The sequence below is a fragment of the Coturnix japonica genome, chromosome Z (assembly GCF_054131305.1).
Source record: "Coturnix japonica strain WE chromosome Z, WE-NBRP24, whole genome shotgun sequence".
Classification (NCBI taxonomy): Eukaryota; Metazoa; Chordata; class Aves; order Galliformes; family Phasianidae; genus Coturnix; species Coturnix japonica.
This window is the reverse complement of record NC_140702.1, coordinates 52,771,003-52,795,252: the sequence shown is the minus strand read 5'-3', so window position 1 is coordinate 52,795,252 and position 24,250 is coordinate 52,771,003. Positions and strand designations below refer to the sequence as shown.

Here is a 24,250-nt window from a genome sequence, read left to right as displayed (position 1 = left end):
ATATCTTCAGAAAGTCTGCAAATGACATGAAGCTGGGAGGAAGTGTTCATCTTCCTGGTGGTAGGAAGGCCCTACAGAGGGATCTGGACTAGCTGGATAGCTGGGCTAAGGCCAGTGAGATGAAGTACAGTGAGAACAAATACTGTGTCCTGCACTTTGGCCACAACAGCCCCAGGCAATGCTACAGACTTGGGGCAGAGTATCTGGAAGACTGTGTGGAGGAAAGGGACCTGGAAGTGCTGGTTAATACTCAGCTAAACACAAACTGTCATTGGCCAAGAAGGCCAAGTAGGCCAATGGCATATCTGCTTGTGTTAGAAATAGTGAAGTCAGCAGGAGCGGGGAGGTGATCAGCCCTCGGTACTCAGCACCAGTGAGTCTGTGTCTTGAGTACTGTGATCAGTTTTGGGCCTCTTACTACAAGAAAGACATTCCTGGTCATGTCCAGAGAAGAGCAACAAAGCTGTGAAGGGTCTGGAGCACAAGCCTTAGGAGGAGATGATAAAGGATTAGTCTGGAGAAGAGGAGGCTCAGGGGAGACGTTATTGCTCTCTACAATTGCCTGAGGGGAGGTTGTGAGGTGGGAGTTGGCCTCTTCTCCCGTGAAGCAAGCAATAGGACCAGAGGGAATGGCTCCAAGTGCCAGGGGAGATTCAGAATGGACATTAGGAAAATTTGCTTTGAAAGAGTATTCAGATGCTGGAATGGGCTGTGCAGGGATGTGGCAGAGTCACCATTCCTGGAGCTGTTCAAAAAACATTTAGATGTTGGTCACAGCTTAGTGGGGAAATATTGGTGATGGATGGTTGGACTGGATGTTCTTAGAGATCTTTTCCAACCTTAACAATTCTGTAACTCTGTGATACAATATGATAACCACTGAGATGATATCTGTAACTTGAAGGCTGACAGAATTATTTTAAATGCAGAAAGGAAACAGAGACAATAAGTAACTCAGAATATATACAGATATTCAGCAACTTGCATCAGTTTACATTTGCAATCTGAGGACACGTCCGATGAAAAATATTTTCCTTGTTCATTGCCGTGTGATACAAAGTGGTTAAAGAAGAGAAAGATACTGCATTGTTGTAAAGGAATTCCCAAGCAGAAAAGCAAAACATCTATCTAAAAATCAGAACTTTTTTTTTCAGTCTAATTTTGTTTTTAAATAGACAATTGCCTTTATCAGCTGTTCCTTGGTTCACTGAAGCAAACTCCAGGTCTGTATCAGAGGATGTCAGCTCTTGTAGCTTCCTTTGAATTCTGACATGTATGCATTTTGTTATCTAACACTGCTCTGGTGCAAGACACGTATTGCACTGCTATAACTCTTCTTGGAGTTACTTTATCTAATGAACTTGTACTTCCAGCTATTTTCCTGAATCTGCTTTACTGTAATATATATTCTTTTCACTTACATTGACCTTTACTTATAGCAGTTAACCAAGAATTTAAGGTGTCATAAACAAATCAGATTTGGTTTATATAAGCACTAAGTCAACCTCAATGGCCTATTTTTGGTTTAATTTATTCCTCTATAAAGGGTGAGCAATTCCACTGAGCTGACATTGTTACACTGCTATAAAATGAGAACCACAGGAGGAAAATCAGCAGAGGCTTATAATCTGCAAGTGGACTTTGAGTTCCCTGCTTGTGACATCCTTCAGTCCCAGCAGTAAAACAGACACTGACGTCTTGAGGTCTTGTGATAGGATTCATGCCGGATCCATGTTCTGCTTCCATCCTGCACTATTTGCACATGTTGCAAGTCACTGCTGCAGGCTTTACAAGAGCGTAACTACCAACAGCCTCACAATTCCAAGACCATTTAGCATTTTTTATTCAGAAATACGTGTATTACCCATCTAGATTTGCAGTTAATTACAGTAGTAGCTGTCCACTGGCATTTCTATGCTGTGATGCTTTGAAAACTTTGATACAAACAGATAAAAAAGAAGGATATTTATGCTCAGTGAGAAGGGAAGGAAGCTCCTATTCCCATCAGTACCGTTATCCCCCCCTGCTAAGAAAGAGAGTGAGTAGACGCTGGATGATAATTATAATAATTACTGTTGAAACTGAAGACTTCACCAAATTAGAATTAATAACAGCTTCCTGCAGGGAGACAACAACTGAGATAACACTGGTAGTGGAAAGTGAAATGAAAATGTAGGACTTATTTCTTTAGAAGCTATGGACAAAGGGCTACAGGAGCCTACTGTTCAAGGGGGGTGGCTGGAAGAAACAGAATGCTTGGGTTTTTATGCTGCAAATTTGGCAACTATTAACATCTTCATCCTATTTATAAAAAATATGGAAATGATATATTTTCCATGCAGTAAGGGCAACATGTTAGACAGAAGGTTAAATGTATTTAGGGAACCATACATTTCCAATTCAGCTGAGTTGGATCCATCTATGTCCAGAGCCAACACTGTACCATTCCTTACCACTTGATGGAGGAACTGTCTTACTCAATAAACCTCACGTCAGAACAACCATCTTTGGTAGGGTGAATGTTACAAAGCTAAATGCTTACAGGATGCAACTATAAATGTAGTTAAGGTCTCTGCCTTAATAAGTGTTATAATAAATGTTCAGTGTAGTGGTAGTGTAAAAAACAGTAGTTCTTAGTGCAGTGGCAGTTGCTAACAGAACTGCTGACAGCTGCTCCAGAACTGCTGCTTCTCATCTCTCTGAGGAGCAACTAAAGGGTCTGTGAGTATCTGCATACTACCAGGAGCAAGTGTAAACTTTTCATCTGTGACTGCTGCACATTTCCATCCTCAGAGTGTTTTCCATAGCAGGTCACCTGTTTTATAAGCCAGCTGCGCTGTTTGCTTTGTATGGACTCTATATTCTTCAGTACATGTGAGCTGTGAGTCTCAGCACACTTGGTGTATTGTGCATAATATTCCCAACTATTTGCAATAACTTCTAAGAGACAAATTTTCTGTCACTCCTGAACTGCATTTTATTCCTATCCCTGTTAATAGAGCTGTACCTGCTTCTTTTTGGCTGCAATTAGGAGCTGATGGACCCGATGCACACCAAATACTTCCAGCACACCTGACAGGGCTCCATTACTGCTAAAAATCAGTAACTAGGCCCCAGGCAAGAGGCCCAGCAAATAACACTGCGTTTGGAACAGAACAGGACATCACCACAGAAACAAGGTCTTGGTCCAGAAGAAAAGAATTTGGCTCCCTAACCACATACATAGCCAAGGTGAGGATAACCGGTCTTGAAATGTGTATCAATCTCTATCAGACATTTGTCTCTGCTTTCTGCTTTGTGTCCGCAGAGACTGCTGAGTAAAACCTCAGGTCTGACCTGAGCGTGGCACTTCTGGTTGACAGCCCCGTTCTCACATCCGAGATGCAGCCAGGAGCGCAGCGCTCATCTGGGCAGGGGACAGAGCTAAGCGAGTCTCACCACCAGGAACACTGTGAGCACAGCGTGTTTGTAGACACTTATTTCCATGTCAGCACACATAACTCACACCACATGCGCGTTCCCCCCGGTGCCGGCACAGCTGACATACCCAGGGGCAGCCAAGCACGGGCTGCGAGGCGCCGTTCCCTGCGCAGAGCGGGACGAAGCACGACACGAATCCTGCGAGCTCAGCACTTTTACAAACTGTGAAGTTCCCCTCCCCGGCCGCAGCCACCCGCGTGTCCCCCCCGCCCGCCCGTACCACTGCTCGGCTCAGCGGGGTGCTCCGCTAGTGCGCAGCCCCTCGACCAGAGCCGCTGCAGGGACAAACAGCGCTCTGTTCTGCGCGACAAATGGTTCCTACTCGCAGAGAGTTAACACGGAGGAATTTGGGAAGCTCCTGCCGCAGGGCTTTGCTCTGCTTTGCTTTGCTTTGCTTGCAAGGTCGCGCAGAACGAGCTCCCTGAACTTTGGCCCGTGCTGCCCCGCGACGTAAACAACGGCCCTATAAAGAGCGGCGCCGCGCTGCGCCCGCGTCCTGCTGCCGGCAGCGGAGCGAAGGGAGAGGAGCAGAGCGGAGCGGAGCGGAGCTGCGGGAATAACAGGTTGGGAGGCACGGGGCGGGATAGTGCGGCTCGGGGTCCTGCCGGCTTCGTGCCTCGGTTACCGACCCTTCCCACGGGTGTGCGGGGCAGCTGGAGCGCTGTGCCCCAGCTGACTGCCGTACAACTGCAGGGAGGCAGCCGGAGTCTCTTGCCTGGGAGGATCAGTAATTAAAGCGTTCTGCTTTATTTACCTATTTATCTTAATGGTTCGTCGTTTTCATCAGTCTCGTCGTGTGTCAGAACTTTCTATTTCCATAACATCCTGTATTTACTGTCAGACCTGAGCGCTGGAACTGCACAGTTCCACAGCCTGGGGCGTGTTGGGAGCAGCGTTAGCATTTTATTTCTCAATACTGAGTTGTCTGAACATATAAAGCTGAGGCTTTTATGCTGTTGGAATGGAAGAATAATTACAGAACTTCTTGAATGTTTTGACTCCCACAGACGTTAAAGGAACCCGATGTGGGCAGTGGATTTTATAGGATACGGCAAATCCTGGAACTTGGATTTTCATTTCCTGTTTTTGCAGACTTGTTTCTACTGCCTGCACTGAGGTTTTTATCAGTGGCATCCGAGTGCTGCAAACTGCCTTCTAAAAAACTCCGTCTTTTTTCTTTCTTTCTTTCTTTCTTTCTTTCTTTCTTTCTTTCTTTCTTTCTTTCTTTCTTTCTTTCTTTCTTTCTTTCTTTCTTTCTTTCTTTCTTTCTTTCTTTCTTTCTTTCTTTCTTTCTTTCTTTCTTTCTTTCTTTCTTTCTTTCTTTCTTTCTTTCTTTCTTTCTTTCTTTCTTTCTTTCTTTCTTTCTTTCTTTCTTTTTCTTAATATTCTTTTCTGTAACGCTGCTTTGAACACACTGCTGGTACAATTACTGTGTAGTCAGTAGTTGGGTTTACACCTATGTTCTTACCAATGTAAACTGGTTGTCACAACAGAAGAAATGGGTCTGTTTAGCATTAAAATAAAATCCAGCATTTTTGAACTATTAAAAAAACAAATCTTATAGAGGAACTCTGCTGCTAAATGAGATAAATATGGTCAGGCAGAAAACATAATGGATCAAATATATTCTTGCTGTTTTCTTTTGAACTGCACAGAGCCAGCATCCTGCTGTGTTTTGTGTGGGAATTTCAGCATCTGGACTTCGTTCAGGCATTGATCTCATTTTGTTTATTTTCTTTCTTTTCAGATAGGCCCAGCCATGTGGGCAGGGCTGGGGCTGGCCCTGGTTCTCTGCCTCCTCCCAGGAGGGGGGGCAGAGAGCCAGCGGTGCCAGGAGCCCCCAGAATGGCGCATTGGGGAGGAGAGCCCAATGCTGGACGCCAGGGGGTCGGTGGCAGTGGTGGCTCTCCTCCAAGCCAGCTGATACTTGTGCCTGCTGCAGGCTTCCAGGTGAGCAACAGTCTCCTACCAGCTTTTGTTAAACCATGAGTGGCCACTTCACAAAGCCAACTGAGGATAACCTACGTGTTCAACTAACTGGGGGAATCATCACTGTTGCATTTCCACACAAGACCTAGGACATCAGTGCTCCTGTTTCCAGAATGTACCTTGTTATAAATAATTAGGTAATACGATAGCAACAGCAGCAGGAAAATAATTTTGAGCTGGCCTAAACATGAATTGCCTGCAGTGCTTATCTTTGGTTCAGTGGTTGTGAAATCCATTTGGCATGAGAATTCATAGTGCTGGTTTCACAACTTGATTAGGATCACTGTAATAGCATGTCTGTTTCACACTCCAGGCTGTAAAGCTTCATGTTACAATAGTCTTAGCAAGTTTTTCAGGAGCTGGATTTTGGAAATAGTGGCAAAGTTCTGGCTTTGTGGCTGACTTTCAAAGTAGCTGGATTTGATTCTGTGCATTTTAAAAAGGCTGGATTCTTTGAAGTTCTGGACTACATCCTGGAAGTGAAAGATTGAAAGTGTTTTTATTTCTAGATCAATCCTGTAGGAATTATGCTGAGGCCAAATAGGTCGTGAAGATGTTCTGTAGCTGTTCTTTTCACCCGGCTGCTGTCCCTTTCCTGAAATGTTCTTTTCTGCCTATTGCAGAAAGCAGATGAGTCAGAATGAGAGGGAGAGCTGCTGGCCTTGTGCTGCGGGCTTTCTTTCTTTGTGGTTCACCTTCCTGATATGTTCATTCTGCATTCTTTAGCAAACGATGTGACCCCAAACTTAGCATTTAAGTAAAAATGTTATGTAAGTTCTCTGTTAGACCATGACGAGTGTGAAAGAACTGACATGAAAATAACACTGAGTTCAGTCAGGTAACAGATGTCTGCTTTACTTGGTACTGTGTTCTGCTTACAAGGACAGGAACTGAAGCATGTGAACTTTTGCAGGGTGTGACTTGATGGCAAAACAGAATAATTCATTCCTTTATGTTGGAAAAGAACTTCATTGTTTCCAGCTGTGGCAGAGCTGATACTTATGGCAAAGAGCAAGGAGGTTTTAATAGTATTAGACTGTTGCTTAGAGGAGGAAACACTCACTGTAGGACATGCAGCGTGGAGCATATTAACTTCTTATAAACCTGGCAAATAACATTTTTGTATTGCAAAGGAAAAAGCCCTTATGATTGCCTGCTGATTTGTGGTCGTCTTTTATCACATTCCCCTCTAGATTGGAGGACCTGCGAGTGAAGCTGGAGAATGAAGGGCTGGTCAACATCTCGTATGTGGTTGTCAACCATCAAAGTCCTCATTCCCAGAAGAAATTCCACCTACTGCAGGAAAGCGTTTCAGACCATATTGCTGTCTACCAACAAGATGATCATCAAGCTGATGTCTGGACGACTTTAAATGGAAACAAAGACGATTTTCTCATCTATGACAGGTTTGTGTTTAAAGGGAGAGACTGGAGAATATTTACATGTATTTAGAGTAATGGTTTGTAGATTTCTGTATTAATTCATTAAAATAACCTCACAACAAAGTCATCAGGCTGTATGTGCACTTCTATTGGAAAATGGAAGCTACAAAATAAAAAGTTGGCTTTTGCTTAAGTATGTTTGGGATAAGTACATGTAATCTTTGTGAGTAATTATGCTGGCTTTGGACTGTTGAATTTGATATCATGGTCTTTGTTTTCATTCTCTAACAACTTTATATCCATGTATTTGCAAGAAGAATCAAGCCAAGAAAGCCACCTGACTTCCCTTCCGAACACTTTGACTGAAGTTGCTGAAAGTGTCTTATAGCTGAATGAGGATCCTAGAACTATGGAGAAAATTAGCTTATTGATAACAGGGTTCTGAGACAAGAATCTTTTGGTAGAACTGAGGAATACCAAAGAATAGTCTGTCTTTGTGCTGAAGCATAATGAAATGTAATGGAGAATTTGAAAGTTATTTAGCAGGACCTTCTGTTGACATTGCAAGCAATTTGATAAACACGTGCCTGCTAATCAAAGTGCCCTTGTATACAGCTTCCACATTTGTACCAGCTGCTGTTGGTGTACCAGTTGTACACTTAACAGAATATAGAAGTACAGACACGATGTATCATGAAATCCTCATCCCAATGCACACTGAATTCCTAACGTAGATGGTTCATAATGTATGTTCCAGCCAAAAATCATATTAGGCTGCATTCAGACATTCCTTCTATCAGACTGGAGATTAGAGAAAGGCTCTTCATCAGGGGATGGTTGGGTACAGAACAGGCTCTCCAGGGCAGTGATCATCATCCTGCCAGAATTCAGAAATCATTTGGACAGGGTTTGAAATTTGGGTGTTCCTGTGTGTAGCCAGCAGTTGGCCTTAATGATCCTTGTGAGCCCCTTCTGGCTTTGGGATATTCTGTGGCTCTATGATTCTTTGGATACAAAGACCATGCAGAGATTTGTACACCTATGCAAACTGCCCTCCTCATTTGGAGGTATTGCTATGATATACCTTTGGCAATCAAAGCACAGATAAACTGGTTTATTTATTTTTAAAGTTTCTGCCAGCAGAGTGATCACATCCATTGGAAGGCAGACTTTGCATGTACTAAAGCAGCTGAGCAGACAATAGTTGTGAGATGGAGATTGCTTTTTATTTGTGAGCTCCTTGGAGAAAAACACTATTCATGGGACAGCACAGCATTGGTGGATTGGCTTAAGTGAAATGAGGCATACTAAGATGAGATGTTAAATGTTCTGTATGTGTAACCTCAGTGTTCTTTCTCTCCTTAGATGTGGTCGTCTAGTGTATCACCTGGGTCTTCCCTATTCCTTCCTGTCTTTCCAATATGTAGAAGAGGCTATTAAGATTGCATACTGTGAAAACAAGTGTGGAAATTGCTCTTACACGGTATTTTCTTGTTTCATTCTTTATATACTGTGGAAAAAAAAAGCCTGATACTTAAGAATCTTTGTCAGCACGATTAAACAAAAAAGGCAGCTTTGAATGTGTGCATTTCATGGGTTGTGACAGAGAATGTGTGAGCACTTTTGGGAACTGATCTAATTTAGAAGAGACTGACTGTTTAAATTCCAGCAGAACATTTTCAGAAATGGAAATGTAATCTTGGATGGTAATTCTGTTTGTGGAGTTACAGTTAGTGAGAATTAGCTCCTTTAGTTTCTGGGGAGAGGTTTTCTTACTGTGGAGATGAATCAGAGCCGTTTGAGTTGCAGTTCCTTTTAGTTTAGAAGAAGGATACAAAAGTTACTTTAAAAAATGGAAACACAAGGGGATGATTGTTACCACAGAAAAAGAGAAGAGTACAATTTGTAGCACTGTTAGTTTATAAAAAAAAATTTATAAACAAGAATTTTAGATATCTCATTGCATAGGTTTTCTACGTACTGCAAAAATATCTAGTTAAGAAATATCCTACAAGTATCTTAAATACAATATTTCTGCTTTTCAGGATCCTGATGTTGATAATGTATGTGAAAACATCACCAAAAAAGAAGAAGAGAATCTAGCAGGGATAGAACCTGAACCCGAACCAAGTGGTCAGCATTCACATCATCACCACCAGCTGCACAGGCACAGACACCACCACCACCATCGTGAGGGTGGTCGTCATTCCAAAAATCAGAACCATCCGGCCCCTTCTGAGTCTCAAAGGCGTCACCCTCAGCACGGGCGACGTCACAGAGTTTTCAACCACAACAGACACGATCAGATAGGTAGCCGTGATCAGGTAGAAACTCTTCCTCCAGGAGAAGGCGTGGAAGTTGTTCCACGTGTCACAAAACTATGAAAAAAGGGGAAAACCATCTGTAAAAACCAGTTAACTTGAAACTGGCAGACAGCATCAGACTCAACAACCAGTAGCTGATGCTGTCATTGTCGACACCTTCTGTTTGAGGAGTTAGGAAATTCCATCACTTGACAGTGTCGCGGAGCACTTCCAAACTCGTGCAGGTGACACGGGCAGCTGTTGGCAGAGGACATCACTGAGTCCTGACAGTGACGTCTGCTCACTGCTGCCTGAGAGTCAGCTGCAGCAGGAGGAAGTGAAACTGATGACACCTGACAGTGACAGGAAAGGGCAGGAAACTGAGCATGAAAAACAAACTAAACGCTTAAAGAACGCAGGAGAGTCACATGGCCTACATTTACTTAATTACAAGAAGGGAAAAGCCATCGGATTATGTATCTCTATTGGTCCCAAATAAAAATTAGACTAAGGTGGCAGGAGCGTAGAGCTGAAGTTTTGCAAAGAGCGGTGCTCTTGGGGTGACATAAGGCCACCAGTGAAAATTTCTTACTGTAAAGGAATTGGATTAACCCGTAGTTTGTTTTTCAGTTACAGTGGGAAGGTGTCTGCATGGTTGATTAATTTGTCTTTCTTGTTTTTCTTCTAATGTTCTGCTTGCATTTGTGAGGACAGGAGCATAAACTATGACCTAGGGGCTCCTGTTTGATATTTTGCAATCAAGAACAGAAGATAAGCAAAAGAGATATTTTAATCTTTTTTTTTTTTTCTTTATTATTAAGAGGGGATATATTCAATTTTTTTTTGTTTGTTTTTTTTCTAAAGTAGTAATACAAAATATGTACAAGCAAAGCTTAATGCTAAACCGTGGACCAAAATAACTTTTTATCTCAAGTGTAAGATTGAACAGTAACTGCATTGTTTTAAAGTAACAGATCACATACTTAACTTCTGTGGATTAAATGTAGCACCAAGTTTGTCAAATCCCACTCAATCAATAAATTCATGCCTGAAGTGAGAAGCAGTATTAACAGCTCTCTGTGCAGAATCAATGCCTCTATCAAAAAAGAGACAAGATAAACTCAGTCTTGGCTTAATACTTTTCTTTGCTTATGACAGTATGCAATTTGTTACCTGCAATATGTATTGATTAGTAAGGCAATATACCACTGACATTTTTATCATTTCTTTGTGTGTAGCTTAGCATTTTCTAATTTAGATTAACCATGCTGAAGTAAAAATTCTTTTGTTCAAAGGATTCCTGGATGAGCAGAGTATTCAAGAAAGGAAAGCTGCTTTGAAAGCATACGCCATAATTAATGATGATTGAATAGGGAAATCATTACTCCTATGAAAGCTGAATATTTTTGTGGTGAATGCTGATTAGCAAGAAAGTAGTACTGAATATAAACAAAACATGTGCCTTTGGATTATTTGACAAGAGACTTTTCAATAAAAAAATATCCAGCATTTCTTTGTATTTTGTTTTTACTTTCGGGTGCAGTTTGAAATATGCTGTTTCCTGTATGTCCTACTGAAATGCCTTGTGCTATTTACTTAAAACCGCCTCCGTTTCAAGCTCAGATCTTGGCCTTTATTAAGACGTTGCTCTAAGTCTCTTATGGTGTTTCGGAGGATCTCAATTTCCTTGTTTTTCTCCTCCTGGAGGTGCTGTAGTTTCTGTAAGAATGCAAGTAAAGGTTTTGTTCATGATTATCAAGTGGGATTACACAACAATACAATATACTATTGCTAACATTAAATAATTAGAATGGTTTATTTTTTCTTTGCATATTTTATCACAGTAATAAGAGTTGACATCCCCTCCCCCCCCAAATCCTGTTCCTGCAACATTGCCAAGTCCCATGCCCACAAAGCTACTGATGCATGCAAAATTTGTAATTGATGTTATTTCTATCTCAGATTTCAAAGTTAACAATTCTGTACTAAAACCACAAGTGCTCTTCTGTTGTTATTCACGTCAAAGGTGTTAAACTGAACGTTATCAGCACCAACATCACTGCAAAAGGACAAGGGATTGGACATCTAGAGGTGGGGGAGATGTGTTAAAGAGGCACCTTGACTAGATCTTGTAAGTTACGGAACTTATTTTCCCAAATAAAGTTTTCTTGCAAATAAAACACAGCAGCCCAAAAAAAAAAAAAAAAAGTGCTGTTTAGAACGGGCTGTGACAGTACTTGAGTATTTGCTGATTATGAGTTATTGGAGCACATACCCTCCGATAGATGCTTTGTGGCAGAACAGAAGCGTCTGAAAATGATTTTGTTGTTTTGTTCTGAACTCTTGCCAATTTAGCATTGAACTGAAAGAACCAGGGAAGAAAAAATATTAACAATACAATAAGGGGGGAAAAAAGAATGTTAAACAATATAAGCAGACGTTTTTCTTTTTATTTTGTTTCTTTTGTCTTTTCTTTAATGGATGTTGTATCTGGAAAGTTGTTGCAAGATTAGCGTTTGGTTCTAGGACAGAGATGCTTATCAGAAATGAAGATAATTACAGATGTTACAAATGGTACAAACATTCCGATCCCACTACGTTACACATAAATATTTCTGAAATGCTAGATAAAAAGAGCACTACTAAAAGGAAACGCTGAATGTGCTTTGGCACCACAGTCTCATGTATGCAGGAGGAGAAAATGGAAAGGATGCTAAAAGGTCTTTAAGCCTTCCCTCACATACTACCCTCACATATCTCCGCCCAAACACTTCCACAGCTTCTTTCTTATTGAGCATGTGAAAAGTTTGAGCTATTTCCTTGACTTTTCTCTAATGAGGACTGAGCTGTGAAATGTGTGTTGAATTCCATGTCTGAAACCTCTTGGAAGTCTATAGCAAGGTAATACTAAAAAATAAAAGTACTTGAGCATTCAGAAACAATAGTAGAAGAATAAAAATAAATAGAAAACATGTTTTAATTACTTTATAGGTAAAAATTACCAACGCTTTCAAAATAATTTAAAGGAAGAACACTACAAAACTCAGCCTCCAAATATATATATATAGTAGATAGAAGTGCAGATTTCTGAGCAGTTCACAGATCTCATAGTGAAAGAAAGAAAAATGCCACCGATCCTTCTAAAGATCACTTTTTAAGATGCTTATGTTCCATCACATTACTTTGCTATGTGCTAATTACAGCATTTTTTATCACAGTCTTCTAAGTTTACTCAGTGCCTAATAGAGCTTTAGTTCAGCAGAACACATACCTCTATCTGCAGTTTAATTATTTCATTCTGCTTCTCTTCATCTTGAGTTTTCAGCTGTCTAGTCAGCTCCAATATTTCCATTTCTTTTTTCTCTATCTGTTCCTTATACTCCATCTCTTTTGCATCAGCTGATAACACAGTAAAACCAAATAAGCTGATTAAATTTATTACATGAAATGGTTAAGTGGAAAAAAAAAATAAAACAAAACCAGAGCATTTCCCAAATGGCAGAGCTTTCTTCAGCAGCAGGTCAAAACAATTTCTGTCAAACAAAACATATACTTTAAAGCTATCCACCTGGAACCATAGTGAGACTGACCTTCATTAAAGCAGCATCACATTTTACAAGCACTTCATTTTGCTTTTTTACAGCTAAGTGAATAACTAAAAAAAACCCCTACTTCTTAAGCCTATGTCAGTAATGAAAATAATCCATACTACAATCAGGTGTTTCCTTTTGCAGCATTATTTATTTACACAAAGTCCTGCTCTTCTCACGTATAGCTGAAACACCCTCCTAGGAGCCTACCTAAGTTTCATTTTTGCAAGTTCAAAGCAATTCTGTAGTCAGTACTTAATCCAAAATTTAACTCCTTCTGATTTTGATATACAAGCTCCCCGCATCTGTTCTACTTGATTTGGAGCTTCTGCTCATCCAGTGTGGCTGCAACAATACCTCATTGCCACTGTCTACTCAGTTAAAATTCAGTTTGACAGTATCCACTTCTAGCTTTCATGTCTGTTTGTTCTGTCAGTACTACACCTGGACTCCCAGTAAAAACTATTTTCCAGTTGTATTTCCATGAGAAAGTTGAACTATTTTTTGCATTTATGCCAGATGAAGTACAGCTCTTACAGGCTATGATGTGCGTTATCCAGCTGTACAGCATTCAGGCTTCGGAAGACTTACATTTTTTCCTCATGGTGCAGCTCAACTGTGCTATTTCTGATTTGTGGTCTTCCTCTTTGTTTTGAATTTCTATTGTGAGTTTCTCAATCTCATCTTTATACTCCTGTGAATATAAAAACGTTTCATAAAGATCTTCAGGTTTCTGTACTTGGAAATCCTTCTGCAAAGCACACTGTTCATGTCGAAGTATACAGAATAATCCAGTTATTTATAATTCTATAATTCTGTACTTGGTTTATGTAGCATCTGTTAATACTAAAACGTTCAGCTACTTCTTACTTAACCCAGTGAAAATCCACAGACAAAAGATGCAGCAGATTTCCTCTATCTGTTAAAATAAAATTATAAACTGCTTGTAGGAGAAGGGGCAAATTGAAAGGTAGTATTCTTTCCTCAGTGTAGGTTGTTGGTTAAACAGCTACAGTTTTACTTGTATAGATTTCTGGTTGTAGAACTGTGCAACAAAAAATCACATTTAAAGTATCTCAGATGGCGAATATTGCTTATACCAAGGATTCTACAACTTTGCACTGGCAGCAGAGGAAACATCAGGGGTATCAATGCTGGTGGCTTTGACATTCAAGTTAATAGTTTGAGCATACTTTCTTTAACTTTACGTCAATGAAAAATACTCCAGAACTATCAAGTGATTTGCTGTAACTGCCAGCGCAGAGCTGCTTATTCCCAAGATCTCATCAGAACATTCTGTTGTAGAGATAATTCAGATGGTATTTGATTCGCTGACAGAAGAGTTGGTATTTTATCAAAAATGTATGTGTAAGAAGTAGATTTTAAAACTAAATATTGTTAAAAAATGAGTGTATTTCAGATTGAGCCAGAGACCTCAGCAGTGTATAGTTTCGACCTTTTAGTTCCTGTGAAATGCTCTCATACTGTCTTTAGAACAACTTTTTTTACACAGGATAAACTTTAGGAGAAGTGAAATAGTAATGTGATTGGTGGCAAACTCAAGAATAAAAGGGTATAATAACTGCTTCAACAGAGACAGAACTGTTATTAATAATTTCTCCTATTAAGGAATGATCAAACAGACCTGTTCAGAAGCCTTTAATTTATCTTCCAAGACATGAATGTTTGCCTTCAGTCTGTCGTTTTCATCTAAACAACAACAATAGAAAAGAACAATACACTGAAGGGCAAATACTGACACATGGAAGCATGAAAGAAAATTATTTACCTTTTTTTTTTTTTTTTTTTTTTTTTAACTTGTCTGGACTCTAAAGAGGCCTGATATTTTCTAGATGTGATAATCTTAACTTACAATGATACGAACATCCATACAGTTTTTTTGAAGAAGAAAATTCCTAGTATAATTGCAATATATATATGGTATTCCTGCACTGAACTGCTTTAAGCAACCTTTAGCAATTGTTTACCAGGGCATTTACCAGTACAAAGTTAACTTGCTCAGAAAATGAAAGATTATTGACGTATAGACAATACTTTCAAATTAAGAGATGTAACTTTTTAAGTACTTGTTTCTCAAAACCAGAACTTAGTTTGTGTGGGCTCCTTTAGAGCTTGTCTATAGTGTATATAACAAATACACAAATTGAAAAGCAGTTTCTCAAAAACAGAATTCAGAAAAAGCAGATAATTCTTTCTTGATAAGCAAAATTCATTCTGATTATCAGAAACAGCCATCTACTTCCAATTCTTAGAGTTTTTTTAACTCTTGATAGGCACCTTGAATACAGAATGGGTTTATAATTAAATGTGATAAGTAGACTGCAGTATAAAAATACGTTGATATGTGATATGTATAAAAATATAGTAAGTACCTTTACTTTTTAATTAAAGTAACAATGAGCAATTATCAATAATCTGTGGATAACAGCCATACTTATATGTGTATAGTGTATATACATGTATATATATATATATATATGGATATATATATGTATATATGTACATAGTATAGTATAATTATAGTATATGTAAGAACTTTTTTTTTTTACCTTTTATGTTACACTGGTTTTCAAGAGTTTGTGTGAGACCCTTTATCACATTCCGTAGAGTAGTACATTCTAGGAGTGAAAAATCCACTGTTTGAAAATATTCTCTTCACCACTTTGATTTTGGAATTTAATATAGCAATTGAAAAAATTATGAACACCACATCTAAACAGTTTCTTTTATAACATACTAAAAATGTGAGAAAATAGTGTACATTTCTGAGTAAGAGAATTGTAAACATAATTCTTTATGGTCTTTCAAAAATGTTTAGCTTTTTTTTTTTCTGGGATAGTAGGAAAAATATAATGCTTTGCTTACTATAAAGGTGATTGATAGTCTTCAAGAACTTGCATTCTCTTTCTCTCTGGGTCTTATCCTTATTTAATTCATCACACATTTAATTCATCACACAACTTTGGACAAGGACATCTTTTGCAAGAAAGACTTACTGACCATATATACCTAAACCTCACTTGCATTGTATAAATTGGTTTCAAGATTCACAGCCTTCTATCGGTAGACTACACGGGTAGACAATGTCATGGAAGAGGAAAGCCTGCTGTTAGTAGCTAAGCAAGCATTTTATATGTGTAGGAGTTATAGTTTATTTTGGAGAAATCAGTATATACTTCATAGGAGAAGAGTTAAAAAAATGATTGCAAGCCTTAAGTCACTGGATTCAACTGTGAGTTTCCAGAGAGGGAGTGAGCACTGTGATAATCTCCTTTAAAGTCTACAATCTATAAAGGAAAAAATAGAGGACTGAAGAATTTTGCTTAACAATACTATCAGCAAGTAAATATTTTAATAAAGGAAGCTTAAAGGCCAAGATAATTACTCTTCTATATTAAGTGAATATTTTCTGCTGCAAGGTTTTAGTCCTTCAAACTTGCTGAAAACATCTGTCCTGAAAATACGCTTCCAGGGCCTAAGTGTTTTATTACCTAATTTTTAATTAATGTTATTAAATGTTTTCTCAGTATAACTATGTAAACATTTTTGGGTGGCTTAAGGAATCTGGCTAAATACCAGTTTCAAGACTGCTAAGTATGTGAGCTCTGCAGACAGAAAAGATTATAAATTGCCATGAAGTGTAGCAAGGCATGAAAACTGAAAGTAAACATATTTAAGAGTAAGTTTATAGCAGTTGAACTGCAAACTCAAGAGTAATAAAAATGAACTTGAAGAAAAAAATCTGTTACAGGCTGTGAAAAATTGATCTTTCTTAAAATGTCCTTTGCCATTTGTTTTCAGGTGTTTGCCCTCTTATCACATGAATGACTATCATTGCAAAAATACTTGTACTTTGTTACAGGTACTTTTAAGCTGTTGATGGAGGAGATCTACTCTCTGTCATACATTTGTCTGACCTCCGCCCTGAAAATCTGGCAATTTCAAATTCAGTTGAATGGTTGACTTCAGAAAATCTCAGTTTGTATGTGTTACCTGGAGATCTTTTACAACTTGCTACTAAGTTTTCAAGACTCAGACAAATAGCCCCAAAACTGAGACTTCTGCTGTTATATCAGCAGGTAACTGCTGCTCTGTAACAACAGCTGATGTCAGTCTCTTCATCCAGTAACTATGGTGGTAATTAGAGGCGCTTTAGTCTTATATGAAGAAAAAGGCAGAGACTGGGAAAGTAGATGTGGAAGAAATCAAGATATAGGTGGGAGAGGCAAAACACAGCAGATCTAGGCACTACCTGGGAGATAGATGACAGAACTGTGAGTCACACAGCAGTCAACAAGGAAGAGAAATGCCAGGTGCCAAGAGAAAAGGTGGTAAGATGACAAACACACAGTGCAACAAAGAGAGGTGGATAAACAGGAAAATCAGAGCAGGCTAAAGGCAGGACACAAGAAACCATGCTTGTGTGGGTTCAACCACACAAGTCAAACTTTCTTAACTCTCTTGTATTAAAATTATGACTGCTTGTTCTCATAATTGGTCTTGTATACATTCTCCCCAAAACAAGTCTGCATTAAAAAAAAAATAAAATCTGGAGTGACGATGGTGAATTACGATTCCAGCTCCAATATTTGGCTTTCTACTCAAACGTTTTGAACTTTAACCTATTCTTCCTTCAAGTCTGCTTTTCACACAGCTGCGTGCTAGCCACCGTCACTCCTTCATTCCATTCTTCTAAAAAACCAGCAGGGGGAGCGCGAAGGGCATAGGAACAGTGACTGTCAGCTCCTACACCAGGCAGCGCGCCGTATCAACAGCAGTTGTGGAGAAATGCTGTTCAAAACCTGAAGCTTTAGGTCACAATGTCATTTATACTGACAGGTTCTGTTGCCACTTTTCATTCCTTTGAAAATGTAGGAAATAAATTCTAGAAAGTCATACGCTCATTGTAAATACACCTATGAATTTGAGTGAACAATTTGACAGCTGATAGTCTTACAGTGAATCACAGGTAGTTAGATGCAAACTACTTTTTTGTCCAATCCCAAGAATATTTCCTTATCTTTATTATCTTAAAAATATATATATATTGGAAATTTTTTCGTGTTAGATTACAGTTATGACTGGAAAAAGTACTCAGCTCACCGTTTTGCTTGCCTACATAAAGGAAGAGGAAGCACAATTTTGCTAAATGGTCACAGCTTTGCAGATCATTGACACTACTGTGGCTCCTTCTCTGTAAAGAATACACCCTACAGAGAGACTAGACAGCCAACCAATATTTATCACATTTAGTATTCATAATTCACTGCAGATCCTTCCATCCACATTTATAACAGAAAATCCATTTTTTGTTTTGTTTTGTTTTCTTTAACAATTTCAAAGCACTCGCCAACAAATACATAATACTGGAGATGCTATATGGAATTGTAGTATTCAATATGCCAGTTCTATCTTCGCTACTTGGAAGCAAAATCCAGTTCTGCAGTATCTTCTGCTGCAAGAAATATATGAAAAAAGTGCAGCAATTATTGGTCGAACAAAGACAAATCCACTCACTGAGACAAAATAGAGCTACCTTCAGTTTTCTGTGGAAATAATGCAATTGTTTGCTTTTAAAAACTAGGGTAGATTTTATTCAGAACTGTAGTCTGAACCATTGTCCATATACCACTTAGTATAGAAAACATTTAGGAGCAGAAAACAAGAATGCAAGACTTGTCCATCTCAAGCTGATCACAGTGTTTACACTAAACAAATGCTGTTGTCCTGAATCTCACATTTGTTCAGCAAAGAAAATATTTAAACAACACAAAGCTCATTTATTATCTTTCAGAACACGTATAGAGTTGCCACATTGCCCATCTTTTTATGTTACATTTGGTTAAAGAATTTCACACTGCTCTCCCCATCAAGCTTTATAAGTTTTTTTTCTTCTTGTGCATATCCCTCAGAGCTCCCACTCTCTGTTTACTTTGTGCAGTTCCAAAGACACTTCTGACAATCAAGGATGTCAATAAGCCCTCAGGTTCTCACTTATACCTCTTGGAATTTTCTTGGGGTGTGAAACGCTATTCTCATTTTAGTTTCACGTACTAACATAGGGTTTTTCAGTCAGAACAAAACTTTTCTTCCTCCACCCCCAGCAGCCACAAGTCCTTCAGGGTAAGTGGAACAACAGCCTTTCCTTCCACAGTGCATTTGCTCTCTTCCCCATTGCTGAAAGAAGTATGTTTATTTGGAATCATATGTGAAACATTCACCAGCATGTGGTCTCTCATGTTTTTCCTTTGCTGTTCTGTAAATCGCTTTGTGGTCTACTGCTAAGGCTCAGTTGTTTATATACTCTATAAACTTGCTCTTGTGTTAAATTTGCAACAAGGTGAACTTTAGAATCTTATTTAACTTGAGAACGTACATACATTAAGAATGCATGCTGACATTGTTCCTTAAAAATTTGCCACAGATGTCCAGATCCAGCAATTGCAGTTGCTTTTGGATCAATTCTACTACTCTTACTCTTGGGAAATGTGACTGAGGGAAGTGCCTTGGGGCATGAGGCTAGAAGAAATCTCTTTTCCAAGCCACAGTTGGCCCTATCATTATACAAAAGCCATTCTCTCATGTAGAGCCTGTTAGGATAACTTGCCAGAATTAGAATAGAAGAATAAGTGATGCATTGTTCCCAAACATCTTTACCATCTCCATGCAGGACTCCTCTACATTGCCGTGAGAAGTAAGAAGAGTTTTTCACTGCCACAGTGCTTTGACTATCAAAAGGGTTCTACAAAGATCCAAACTACCTGACGCAAAACGTCCAGTGCTCTGAGTCTGAATACACTGCCTCTTATTACTTTAACTAGTGATTTTATTAAATTTACAACGTCCACTTTATCAATTTTAAACATAAAAGGCAAAATGCTTTGGAAATATTTTGTAATAACTGTAATTTATGATTACTTAACAACCTATAATACTTTCAAAGTATTTTTAATGTTCTAATCACTGCTGACCCTCAGCAACACAGTCACTCATGTTCACCTGAAAAATTCTCTGACAGCATCCACTGCAGATTATGGCAATGTATTGAATAAAATGGTTTGTGAAACTACTGTTTGATCATCTTTAATGAATATCATTCAAAACTATTACATAAAATTTTGTGGTGTGCTAGGATTCTATTGGAGTACTCTACTTGTACACATTTTATCCTAACAGAATATAGCCACATTAATCTACTTATTTTCTAAGTAGATTCTATGTCCTGGGTATCTCTTCTTTATCTTATTACCTACCAGGCAGATTTCAGAAACACTGCTTGGAAACCTTACTATGTTTCAAGTTACCTCTTTTTACTTTGTTCTTTACTGCTACTAACATGTCTGCAGTCTCACCCTCAGACCTGAAATTCTGCCTCCTATCTATGTCCTTAATGATTTGTAAATTACTGCATCTTGAATATTACTGAGATTTCTTTTTCTTTTTTTTTTTTTTTTCTTATTTTTTTCCCTGCTGCTAAATTTTATTTCATATTTCATGCTGATTACTCTGGCATTTGTACTTGGACTTCTGCCATCCATGTTTTTTTTCCATCACGTGTTTCAAAACGGCTCCAGAGATTGTTCTCACCAGTTTTATCAGCATAACTATCTCCTCAAGTCATTTCACTCTTATCTCACTAAGTGAGGCAATTTACATAGCCCAGACCTCACTTCTGACTTCCATCTGTTTTCAGTCTGTTCTGCTTATGGTGTCCTTGCTTCAGTCTTCCCAGCTGCTCTGACTTACTGCACTGTCTCTTTTTTATTCATTATCTCTCATCCTGTGGGTTTTATCATAAGAATAATTTCTTCTTTTCATCAACATTTTTCTACTTTAAAATCTATTTCATATAAAAAACTTCCTTTTTGTTTTCATCAGTAACGAAGCATCTTCTCTGTTCTGAATAACTGTCCTTCATTGTCTTTAGTGCTCAATAGATAAACAAGTGTTTCTATTGAGTTGAATGAGAGTTCTTCTCAATTTGCTGTCCCATACCATAACACTCAGTAGAAGATACTTCAGGAAAGATACAGTAAAAGATACTGCCACAATGCAATCTCTCATCTTCAAAAACCACAAATAGGGGATACCTGAGCAAGCAGTACTGTCTTTGTGTTTAAGGCTTCAGGGCTCCAGGGAGGTTGCTGTTAGCTATAAGCTAGCCTTTGTTATACACATCTACCATGTAGCACGAAAGAAGACACCAAAAACTACAGACCTGTCAGTCTAACCTCAGTCCCTGAAAAAGTTACTGAGAAGATTATTTGGGTGCCACTGGAAGAACAAAGAACAAAGCTATTTTCAGGCATGGTTGGTGTGCTCTGGAAGAGAAAGCTCTGCCTTAATGATGTGATTTCTTTCTGTAATACCCACCTCCTTGGTTAGGCTGGTGGAATGGTAGATTCCATTACGTGCCACAAAATAAAATCACTACATTTCACACACCATCTAAGATCCTTGCTATTTTATATAGCTGAAAATAATAGAAGTATTTATCAGAAAATCCTGAGTACAAGCAAAAAGCATTCTTTCATCATTATTTACTTATTTATTTATTTTAGGAGAAGAGCCAAGACCTTACCTTCTTTTACCGATTCCTCCCTTGATTGGCTTAATGTTAACATCCTGTTAGAATTTTCCAGCTGAAGAACTAATAGTTTGTTTGCTTCATTAATTTCTGAAATTTTCTAGGAGATGGGAAAAAAAAAAAACCAAAAAAAAACCAAAACAGCAAAACACAACTAATTTTACATTAATATTTTTTTGAAATAGGTTTTAAATCTTGTGTTTTAAATTTATATAAAATTAATGTTTAACATGACTGTAGTCAAAAGCTTATATCATTTGACTTCCTGGAAATTCTATCATAGAAAACACAAATCATAGAATGTTCTAGGTTTGGAACGGACCTTTGGAATTCACCCAGTCCAAATCCCCTACTATGAGCAGGCACATCTCCTGAATCAGGTGTTTCAAAACCCTTTCCAACCTTACTTGGGACATTACCAATAGCAGAGCATCCACAAATTCTTGAGGCAACTTGTTGCTGTGTCTTATGACTTACACTGTGAAAAATTTCTTCCTTATACCAGATCTAATTCTAACCTTTTCCAGCCTAAAACAGCTTAAAACTGTTCCCTTGTCTTGTCACTACAGGACCTGGTAAAAGGCTTCTCCATCTTTATTATAAGCCTGTTTTATGTACTGGAAGATTATAATGAGTTCTCCCCAGAATCTTCACTTCTTCTGGCTGAACAAATCCAGCTTTTTCAGCCCATCTTCATAGGAGAGGTGCTCCAGACTACTGACCATCCTCCTAGCCCCCTCTGGACCAGCTCCAACAGATCCACCTCTTTCTTATGCTGGGATCCCCAAGCCTGGACACAATACTGCAGGTACAGCCTCACAAGGGCAGAGAAAAGGAGTACAATCACCTCCCCTGCCCTGCTGGCTACTCCTGATGAAGCCCAGGATACTAATGGCTTTCTGGTTTGCAAGTGCACACTGCTGGCTTATAATTAGTTTTCCACTCCCAAGTTTTTCTTAGCATGACTGCTCCCAGTCAGTTTCTCACCCAGTTGGTCAAAATCTGGCACTGTCCCAGTCCAGGTACAGAACCTTGCGCTTGACCTGGTTGACCTTCATGGAATTCACATGTCAGACTTGAAAGCCTATGCAACTGATAGTTTACCCTGCAGAACTAATAACTAGCTATAAACTGGATTTTTCTGAATTCTATAATGTATGGTCCAGATCAATCCCCACAAAGTTCTTTTTATTGCTCTTCATAAGAAGCTGTGAATGCCACCATTGGGAATCAACATGAGTAATGTGTATGAATAGAAATTTGTATGGTATATATGAGTATATGTACATATATATGTATATATTTTCATGAGAAACACTATGTTTATTTTAGGCACTACTTCTCTGTTACCTTTAGTGTGGATTAACTGAACAGGATCAACTACAGAGAGGTGACCTCTGGGAAGAACAAGGGACGCAGTACCAACTTTCCTCAGTGGATCAGTCTTTAAGAAATTACACATAAAGAGTTCAGTGTGTATATATTATGAAAGAAAGAAGGAGAGAAGGAGCACTGAGCTCTGCTCTGTGTGACAGCAACAGGGCCCGAGGGAACAGCATGGAGCTGTCAGGGGAAGGTGGGGGCCTTAGGAAAGGGTCTGCACTAGAGTCCAGAACATAGGGTGTGAATATTTGTGTGTTTCTGTTTGAAGCCAGGAGCTGGACTTGGTGATACCAGTACCTTCGAACACAGGAAATTGCATGATTCAGTGATTCCTTAATTCACTTATATCACTTTGAGATAAAAGCAATACAAACAGCTCTGATACAGCATTGGTATTACAAGGTACATTAATCAGAATTAGCTGACAATACTTAGAAGAAATCTCTGGTTGAAAAGTTTACCATGATATGAAAATAACATTTGTAGGTAGCAATTTCAACTCTCTTTTAAGACTTTTTTCACTTACCTTTTCTATCTCTGAGAAGTTGTCTAAAAGTTTATCAAGATTCACCACATTGATTTTCTTCATGGCTGTGATTCATTTACTTCTGGAATATTTCATCCTGTAACAAAAAAAAAAAATAGATCTGTTAATTTTCCAAAGCATTCCTATGCACAAATGTTAACAAAGCATGTAACACTATTGAAAAATTATAACTATTTTTGCCTATTAACCTAAACTTCAGCCAACCTGAAACCTAATATTTCTAAGAAATAAAATTAATGTCAGAAAGCCCAAAGCCATTCATCAGACTGTTATATGATGTAAAAAAGTGTTGCAATTCAAAAAATAAATCTAAATCCACTTCCATAGACACAGTGACACAATTTTAACTAAAGCCACATATGGTGCTTTTAAAACATGTGAGCTACTTCTTTCTATATATGTTACTAAAACATACTGGCTTTCCTATCCTCACTTTTAAAAACAAGAAACGGAATGGATTTGAAATACTCATTCTCCACTGTGCATATTTTAGAGCCAACAAGTGAATCTCTGTTAAGTCTGATAACTTAAAAAATATTTCATAAGCAAAGGAGCTTTTACCGGGTACATATGAATGCAGAATTTAAATCTCTTAACTGTCTACGTGCTCTAATACTTTATTCAGGCTTAAAGCTACATACATATATTTTCTTACAAACAATCCACACTAATATCAGTGATGAGACACTATGCTGCACATAAAAATCAAGATTTTGAAGCACACCCATATAGTTTCAGATTACTCACACAACTCCTGTTTTTACAGGAGTTCTACTTACAGAATCTCCAGCATGCAATTGCAAGATGGACCTGAAAGAAAAGATACGAATATTTCTAAAAATATTTCAGGCTGTCTTTGAACATCAGGCTTCATCAAACAGTAATTCCAGTACAGATAAATCGTGTATTCTGAACCAAATAATCAGTTCTGTATAAACTGTCTTTGTTACATGTAGTAAATCAAAATG

General features: G+C 38.4%; 2 protein-coding genes across 2 annotated transcripts; one reads left to right on the top strand and one right to left on the bottom strand.

Annotated features, from left to right (window-relative positions):
- Window positions 1-3,973: 3,973 nt before the first annotated feature.
- On the top strand, window positions 3,974-10,663 carry SELENOP (selenoprotein P). Its single transcript, XM_015848683.3, has 5 exons — window positions 3,974-4,043; window positions 5,228-5,430; window positions 6,663-6,875; window positions 8,217-8,334; window positions 8,897-10,663. The coding sequence occupies exons 2-5, from the start codon at window positions 5,240-5,242 to the stop codon at window positions 9,554-9,556; spliced, it is 1,182 nt and encodes a 393-aa protein (XP_015704169.2). The 5' UTR covers window positions 3,974-4,043; window positions 5,228-5,239; the 3' UTR covers window positions 9,557-10,663.
- On the bottom strand, window positions 9,678-24,100 carry CCDC152 (coiled-coil domain containing 152). The gene is made up of 9 exons (XM_015848650.3): window positions 24,062-24,100; window positions 23,262-23,358; window positions 21,347-21,452; window positions 15,315-15,383; window positions 14,390-14,454; window positions 13,336-13,438; window positions 12,426-12,553; window positions 11,430-11,516; window positions 9,678-10,873 (listed from the first exon to the last, which is right to left on the bottom strand). Exons 2-9 carry the CDS (start codon window positions 23,322-23,324, stop codon window positions 10,751-10,753), a joined length of 744 nt encoding a protein of 247 aa, XP_015704136.2. The 5' UTR covers window positions 23,325-23,358; window positions 24,062-24,100; the 3' UTR covers window positions 9,678-10,750.
- Window positions 24,101-24,250: the final 150 nt, after the last annotated feature.

Bases quoted from the DNA above. Each gene is read 5' to 3' on its own strand.
- CCDC152 (XM_015848650.3), bottom strand. From the start codon at position 23,324: ATGAAGAAAATCAATGTGGTGAATCTTGATAAACTTTTAGACAACTTC. The intron at 15,384-21,346 runs GTAAGGTCTTGG...TTTCACTCCTAG, and splicing joins GGAGGAATCGGTAAAAGAAG to AATGTACTACTCTACGGAAT. The intron at 14,455-15,314 runs GTAAAAAAAAAA...GTTGTTGTTTAG, and splicing joins AAACCAGTGTAACATAAAAG to ATGAAAACGACAGACTGAAG.